Source organism: Schistocerca gregaria, chromosome 6, assembly GCF_023897955.1.
Source record: "Schistocerca gregaria isolate iqSchGreg1 chromosome 6, iqSchGreg1.2, whole genome shotgun sequence".
Taxonomy (NCBI): Eukaryota; Metazoa; Arthropoda; class Insecta; order Orthoptera; family Acrididae; genus Schistocerca; species Schistocerca gregaria.
In genome coordinates this window covers 81,888,439-81,897,163 of record NC_064925.1, presented here as the reverse complement: position 1 = coordinate 81,897,163, position 8,725 = coordinate 81,888,439, and the positions used below count along the sequence as shown (strand labels likewise).

The 8,725-nt window shown below is 45.1% G+C and overlaps 1 protein-coding gene across 1 annotated transcript; it reads right to left on the bottom strand.

The window, feature by feature from the left end:
- Positions 1-480: 480 nt before the first annotated feature.
- LOC126278733 (chromatin assembly factor 1 subunit A-like) lies at positions 481-1,005 on the bottom strand. Its single transcript, XM_049979010.1, has one exon. It carries the CDS (start codon positions 1,003-1,005, stop codon positions 481-483), a length of 525 nt encoding a protein of 174 aa, XP_049834967.1.
- Positions 1,006-8,725: the final 7,720 nt, after the last annotated feature.

The following is an 8,725-nucleotide window of genomic DNA, read 5'->3' as shown; positions in this document are numbered from 1 at the left end:
ATCACAGTGGAAGTGGCACTCCGAATTCACTCTCCTAAGTGGGCTACAATTATTGGAGCTATTACTAGATGTTTCTGCGCGTGCATTGTTAGTTCCGCACTCTGTCACTGGGCTAGAGCACGGCGGGCTTTTCCTCGGAGACACAATTCTGTGTGCTCCATCATTGGTATCCGAACGCGCAGTGTTCGTGTGCCCGTTTCGCTCTAGTTTTGCTATCCGACTCTCTGCTTCTTTTATTCGTTTCGTGATGTTCATAACCGCAATATTACCTTGAGTTTTTAAGAACGCTAGGGATTTTGAGTGAGCTAGTGTCGCACGTCGCAAGCGACATGCGAGTTGCGAAGTTACTTTTGCGATTTTCATTGTCCCTGTTGCTGCCGTTTTGGCTAGGCCTGCTACTTTTTGTGCTACCATTGACATTTGTTTTGCTTCTCCACATTCTTTGTTTGTTAGTAATTCCCCACGAATTTCCCCTATATGCTAAATTATTGCCTCTGTGTCCTTCTTACGTTGTTCCTCATCTTCTTCCTTCTCCTTCTTACGTTGTTCGTCAGCTTCTTTCTTCTCCTTCTTACGTTGTTTCTCATCTTCTTCCTTGTCCTTCTTACGCTGTTTCTCAGCTTCTTCCTTCTCCTTCTTACGCTGTTCGTCACCTTCTTCTTTCAATGATCGTAGGAAACTCAGTATTGGGTTTATGTCATCTTTTTGATCCTCTTCAAACATGGGCAATGTAACTCTGGACACCTGGGTGCTAGAGCTCTGACTTGGCCGACCTGGCCCCTGTCTTCTCTCGTTCGTTTGATTATAAAATTCTGCTACCGTCTTTACCTGTGTGCCTGTCTCTGTTTCATCCTCTACCTCACTATCATAATCACGGCCGCGACGCTGCTCTAAGATCGCGTCCAAATTACCTCCCTCATCAATGACCCTGGCGTCCTGTCCTGCTAAAAATGTGCCCATCTCATCTCCGAACCTATCCCCTTCAGTTAACTGCCCCTTATCCATTATGCTATCCTCTTTCGTTTTAGCTTCGCTCGATAATAGTCGTGCCTTATTTCTCGTGATCATTCATGAAAAACAAATTTATCTAAAAATGCACAATAAAAATAATCTACTCCCAATATTTTTACACATAAAGATAAAATTTCAACAACGTCGTTCCAACGCGATAATTACATGCACGATTTGTTGTGGTACAGAAACCGCACACAAACCCGACAAGGCGTGATGTGGTACGGACACCACATAAAAGAAACACAAAAAAATGAACAAACAAAAATATATACTTAAAACAAAAACTGTAATCATGCGCCGCTACGTAAAAACTAATCGCGTAACTACAAGAAAAAGAACTTGGGTATTCATTAATTAAAAAAATAGAGAAAAAAAATTTGGATGTTCCTACTAAGAATACTGTTTCCTTATCAGTGATTCACCAGAAAAGATCCGAGGCTAAGGGTCGCCATTTTTTGCGAGGTGCCGGGATAGTAGTGTATTTAACACTACATTCTTCGAGAACCTTCATATACATTCCTGGAAATTGAAATAAGAACACCGTGAATTCATTATCCCAGGAAGGGGAAACTTTATTGACACATTCCTGGGGTCAGATACATCACATGATCACACTGACAGAACCACAGGCACATAGACACAGGCAACAGAGCATGCACAATGTCGGCACTAGTACAGTGTATATCCACCTTTCGCAGCAATGCAGGCTGCTATTCTCCCATGGAGACGATCGTAGAGATGCTGGATGTAGTCCTGTGGAACGGCTTGCCATGCCATTTCCACCTGGCGCCTCAGTTGGACCAGCGTTCGTGCTGGACGTGCAGACCGCGTGAGACGACGCTTCATCCAGTCCCAAACATGCTCAATGAGGGACAGATCCGGAGATCTTGCTGGCCAGGGTAGTTGCCTTACACCTTCTAGTGCACGTTGGGTGGCACGGGATACATGCGGACGTGCATTGTCCTGTTGGAACAGCAAGTTCCCTTGCCGGTCTAGGAATGGTAGAACGAATGGTTCGATGGCGGTTTGGATGTACCGTGCACTATTCAGTGTCCCCTCGACGATCACCAGAGGTGTACGGCCAGTGTAGGAGATCGCTCCCCACACCATGATGCCGGTTGTTGGCCCTGTGTGCCCCGGTCGTATGCAGTCCTGATTGTGGCGCTCACCTGCACGGCGCCAAACACGCATACGACCATCATTGGCACCAAGGCAGAAGCGACTCTCATCGCTGAAGACGACACGTCTCCATTCGTCCCTCCATTAACGCCTGTCGCGACACCACTGGAGGCGGGCTGCACGATGTTGGGGCGTGAGCGGAAGACGGCCTAATGGTGTGTGGGACCGTAGCCCAGCTTCATGGAGACGGTTGCGAATGGTCCTCGCCGATACCCCAGGAGCAACAGTGTCCCTAATTTGCTGGGAAGTGGCGGTGCGGTCCCCTACGGCACTGCGTAGGATCCTACGGTCTTGGCGTGCATCCGTGCGTCGCTGCGGTCCGGTCCCAGGTCGACGGGCACGTGCACCTTCCGCCGACCAGTGGCGACAACATCGATGTACTGTGGAGACCTCACGCCCCACGTGTTGAGCAATTCGGCGGTACGTCCACCCGGCCTCCCGCATGTCCACTATACGCCCTCGCTCAAAGTCCGTCAACTGCACATACGGTTCATGTCCACGCTGTCGCGGCATGCTACCAGTGTTAAAGACTGCGATGGAGCTCCGTATGCCACGGCAAACTGGCTGACACTGACGACTTCGGTGCACAAAATCTGCGCATCTAGCGCCATTCGACGGCCAACACCGCGGTTCCTGGTATGTCCGCTGTGCCGTGCGTGTGATCATTGCTTGTACAGCCCTCTCGCAGTGTCCGGAGCAAGTATGGTGGGTCTGAAACACCGGTGTCAATGTGTTCTTTTTTCCATTTCCAGGAGTGTATAAATGATGCTCTAAGCCCCCCCTCCCCTTCCTATTCTAACTCCGACTTTTGCTGAACGCGAACTGACTGTAATCGACCCTGCAAGTGGGGTAGCACCTGCAATAATTTAATTTGATAGGCATTAATTGAGTAAAGGAAAGTTTCAGTGACGTAGTGAGAAATGAAAGGGTTGCTCTACCGATTAACAGAATGAAAGGCCTGTCCAAAATAACAATTTGATTTACTATGACTAAACTCAAAATCATAAACAAAACACATGAAACATTTACAATACATCAAAATGAATCAAATTGTATACTCAAATAAGTGCTGTGAAAGTGAAGTTGACCATAAACTAGATTGTGACATTTATGACAAAGCGGTATGTGTAGTCAATCCCTTGCAACTCAAATCTTAAGAGAAAACACACAACCAACCCAACATTAATTGCTGCTACAGTAGTAAAACTCAGACAATGAACACCCAAGACAGAACAAAGTTAGAAAGCATACATTACCAAGCTGTCTTCTTAACTGAAAGGACACGATCTGGCGTACCGGAAGTGATGGGTGGTTGCTTCGACGTCCCGTCGTGGAGATGATAATGTCGCGAGTATAGCCCGAAACAAATTGTCCTGGTCTGGTTGTTCCAGACTAAAGACTTCCTAGCAATACAAATGCGCCTCTGAGTGGGACGAAGAAGGCTCGCCACACAATCACTGACGGTACAGTGATTGATTTTAACAAGCGAAGTCACACAGTAACTCCGATACAGTCAACTTTAGCCAAAACTGCTCAAGACAGACAACATAGGCCGCTTGTACACAAAACGCTCAATTGCCAACCGTACTCGTAATGTTACGTTGAAGTTACAATCAAATAAAAGTATATTAGACAGCCAACGGAAGGCAGGCTGTCCAGAGCAGCGAGAGCTCAGTCTTGTAACCTACTCCGACCGAAAGGCGAGAGCCGAGCCCCACAAGAGCACCCGTACAAACCGAACACAGAACATTCCCGCCTCCACGACAGTGGCCTTGGTTAAAAGTTCCAATCAGCAACTCGAAAACCGGCGGAAAATTCCACTCTATATCCGAAGCACTACCATTCCACCAATGGAGATTCTTGGCGCCAATTTCTGCGCCGATTTTGCTACTCAAGGAGCTATGTCCTGAGCAAGCCAATCACAGTTACGATTTGGCAGAAAACGCGGGAATTTGCCCGCCAAGACTGCCTGGGGACACAAGTCATTCCCACGCCTCGCTGGTAGCCCGCCAGAAAGTGTTTTCGTTAAGTTTCTGAGAAGTAACGGAATCTCTAGCCCAGCCGCTCCTTCAGGCCCCTGCGGGCGTGTCTCCGCCGGTCTACTGACAATGTCGGCGTCTGGAAAGCATTCACTCGACTCTCTCACACCCGTCGGCTTAACCCTTTCAAGATCAGCAGAGCCCGCCTGTCACCGGACCACCCGGGTGATGAGAGACGCTGCGTGGGAAGTCCGCGTGTGAAGGAATAGAAACTTTTCACGACATGCAATTAGAGAGGAAAATCGAATTACTCAGAGTAAGAAATATGAGAGGGGGCTTCTGCCACCTCTCATGCCAACCATTGCACCACTTTTCTCGGTGTGAGTTTTAGCTTCATGTCTATCTTGGCCACAGTAATGTGTTCATTATGATTTTCACAGCAGATTTCCTTCATTCCTATTTCCTTATTTAGTATTAGATTCACTATTGCATTGCCCAGTTTTATTTTGTATTTATTACAAATGCAGAAGTCCTGTTCCTCTGCAACCACACTTCGCTAGTTTTCCCCATATCTAACTTCTACCAATCCACCTCTTTTTTCTAATTCTCTAATGTCCCTGACTGGTAAAGGGACCTAACATTCCCCACTCCAAACTGTAGAATTACACGTTTGTTTCTCCTGATGACGGTGTCCTCCTGAGTAGTATCTGGACGGGGATTGCCTTATGCAAGATCATACAATCACCATTTAATCACGAAGAAGTACTGCAAGTCGTCAAGAAAATAAGAGCAATATTTTCCCCTTGCTTTCAGCTGATCACATTACCTGCACACCAATGCCATGTTGCCTGACATTACAAAGGCAGACCAGTCAATTATCCACACTGCTGCCCCTACAGATACTGAAAACGCTGCTGCTACCTTTTCAGGAACCACACGTTTGTCTGGCCTCTCCACAGATACTACTCTCCTCTACCTGCACTACAGCCATCTGTATTGTTGAGGCATTCACGCAACCCCACTTTGGAAAGACCTATATTCCATGGGGGTGGGATATCCTATTCTTGCTTCATAAGTAGGTTATACGTTTTCTGAGTTTTGATTCGTTTCGGCCATTCTGCCTTGATGGTGCTGTTTTCACACATTTCACTGAATTATTTGAAATTTTTACGTGGAGTATAATGGCCGAAGGTGATTCAAATGATAAATTTGAAAGTGCTATAGTATTTTTAATTGTATTAATAAACAAAAAACCTACATGTAATTTTTGACATATGCTACCTGGCGTTGAATGCGTCTATTTCACCACTTCCGGAGTACACAGATACCACGATAAAAGAATTCTTTTGTTCGTGTGTGTAGCCAGTCATGCACTGTGGTTTTCCCCCCATTGTCACTTCTGAAGTGCTTGTTCCCCGTCGCTTCTTCGAGTGCATCAACAGATAAAAGTCGCTAGGAGCGAGGTCTTGTGAATAAGGAAGACGTACAAAACATTCAAATTAAATTTTTCCGAATAGTCTCAATTGCTTTATGCACTGTATGAGGTCAGGTACTGTTATGCTGTAGCAGTATTTCTGAAGTCAGAAGTCCTCGCCATTTACTCCTGACTGCAGAGCAAATCTGATTTTTTAGCATGCCTGAATAATAAGTGCTGATTACTGAAACTTTCCTATCCATATGATGCTCCAAAATTACTCCATTTGCATCCCACAAGAGAATCAGTATTGCTTTTCCAGCAGGCGGTTGAATGCGGAACTTTTTTTGGCTGGCAATGAGCTGTGGCGCCATTCCTTGCTTCACCGTCCCTGGTTAGTGATAGTGGATCCTAGTCTTTCCGCCTTTAACACTTTTTTCCCAGAAATGAATCACCTTCGACGTAGAAACTATGCAAAAGTTCTTCACACGCATTGAATCAACGGTCTTTCAATTCGGCAGTCAACTGACGTGGCACCCCACTTGCAGACACATACATTGTGAACAATATTCTGCACTGAACCAATACTAATCTTACAGCTTTAAACACGGCAACCGACTAAGTCTGATGTCCCTATCTAGGCACATGTGCCAAAGGCTGAAACCTATTTTACTATACTTTTTGACTTGAGCACATCTGCTCTTAGTTCTGACCATGGTGAAGATATCCCAAGAGGTGTCGAAACCTAGGTCAATTTAACAAATAGTTCCAGAATGAGATTTTCACTCTGCAGCGGAGTGTGCGCTGATATGAAACTTCCTGGCACATTCAAACTGTGTGCCCGACCGAGACCCGAACTCGGGACCTTTGCCTTTCGCGGGCAAGTGCTCTACCAACTGAGCTAAGCCATGTCTCCGCAGTATCCTTTCTTTCAGGAGTGCTAGTTCTGCAAGGTTCGCAGGAGAGCTTCTGCAAAGTTTGGAAGGTTGGAGACATACTGGCAGAAGTAAAGCTGTGAGTACCGGGCGTGAGTCGTGCTTCGGTAGCTTATTTGGTATAGCACTTGCCCGCGAAAGGCAAAGGTCCCGAGTTCGAGTCCTGGTGGGGCACACAGTTTTAATCTGCCAGGAAGTTTCATAACAAATAGTTGTTTGCGACCAGTTGGCGGTGTGATTCCTATGTCGAAAGCAATACTAATCTTCAAACTTGTGGCTATTTTGTTCAGAATTATGTGTCTCTTCTATTTCACAGGCTCTTCCACTAACGCAGTTTCTCGTGCGTCATTATGTGGTGAGCCTGTCCTGGTCAGGGGGCATGATCCACAAAAGTTACACCCCACTTTTCCATCTTCCTGCAGCACTCGTACACTTGCGAGTAAAAATGCCGATTGGCTACTAATGAGTATCCTTAGATCTGACTAACTTATAAACTAATGCGTCTGTTACGGGAACCATAGGGCTTGTCAAGAAGAAATTCCGTGCATTTAAACGATTGTCTGTAGGGGAGATTAATTTCTGCAATTACTTGAATTAGTTCTCTCTTATAATTACTTTCATTTCAGCGGCAAAATTTTCCAGCAAAAGGAAGTGTTACAAAATCTTAAGAATATTCAGCAACCTACACGAAAAAACAGAGTTCACGTATGAAAGCAGGTTAATGATAAAATTGATTTTCTTGATATTTCTGTGATGAATAAGAGTGGTAGATACAGTTTTTCTCGTTGGCCGGAAGCCCACTACTTCAGATACTATTATACCCGTGGATTCATACCCATTTCAATAGGTAAAAAACCTTCCATATGCTTGTTAGCCGGCTAAGTAAAATCCCTATAGAGGTTGCAGAAATCCAAAAAGGAAAGAATGTACTAGGGGATACAGCGGTGAACAATGCCTACCAACATGAGATAATCGACATAATTCATGATAAAATTGTTAGAAAAAACTCTAATTTTCTCAACCATCCTGAAATCAGTAAAATAATGCACTCTAAAGGTCCAATTTTCTTCAGAATTGCACAGGGTTCCTTAAAATCAACATTGAAGTTGGTTACACTGGTAAAAATCCATTATCCTCTCACTTATTTCCATCGAGAGCCGCGATCGTTTTTCGAATTCTGAGATCTACAAAATTAATGCAATGACTGTGATGCAATAGTGATAGTGACGGGCAAAATATCTCTCGAAATAAGCATCAAACGAAAACGCTACAAACAACGAAACTTGTCTAGCTTGAAGGGGGAAACCAGATGGCGCTATGGTTGGCCCGCTAGATAGCGCTGCCATAGTTCAAACAGATATCAACTGCGCCTTTTTAAATAGGAACCCCCATTTTTTATTACATATTCGTGTAGTACGTAGAGAAATATGACTGTTTTAGTTGGACCAGTTTTTCGCTTTGTTATAGATAGCGCTGTAATAGTCACAAACGTATAAGTACGTGGTATCACGTAACATTCCACCAGTGCGGACGGTATTTACTTCGTGATACATTATCTGTTTAAAATGGACCGTTTGCCAATTGCAGAAAAAGTCGATATCGTGTTGATGTATGGCTGTTGTGATCAAAATGACCAACGGGTGTGTGCTATGTATGTTGCTCGGTATCGTGGACGACATCATCCAAGTGTCCTGACCGTTCGCCGGTTAGTTAAGTTATTTAAGGAAACAGGAAGTGTTCAGCCACATGTGAAACGTCAACCACGACCTGCAACAAATGATGATGGCCAAGTAGGTGTTTTAGCTGCTGTCACGGCTAATCTACACATCAGTAGCAGACAAATTCCGAAACGTCGGTGTTGAGAATGCTACATCAACATCGATTCGCCCGTACCATATTTCTATGCACCAGGAATCGCATGACGACGACTTTGAACGTCATGTGCAATTCTGCCACTGGGCACGAGAGAAATTACGGGACGATGACAGAGTTTTTGCACACGTTCTGTTTAGCGACGAAGCGTCATTCAACCAACAGAGGTAACGTAAACCGGCATAATATGCGCTGTTGGACAACGGAAAATCCACGATGGCTGCGACAAGTGGAACATCAGCGATCTTGGCGGTGCGACATTATGGGAGGAAGAATAATTCCCCCCATTTTATGGATGGCAATCTAAATGGTGTAATATATGCTGATTTCCT

Excerpts from the sequence above, each read along its gene's own strand:
- LOC126278733 (XM_049979010.1), bottom strand. The coding sequence starts at position 1,005 with ATGGATAAGGGGCAGTTAACTGAAGGGGATAGGTTCGGAGATGAGATG.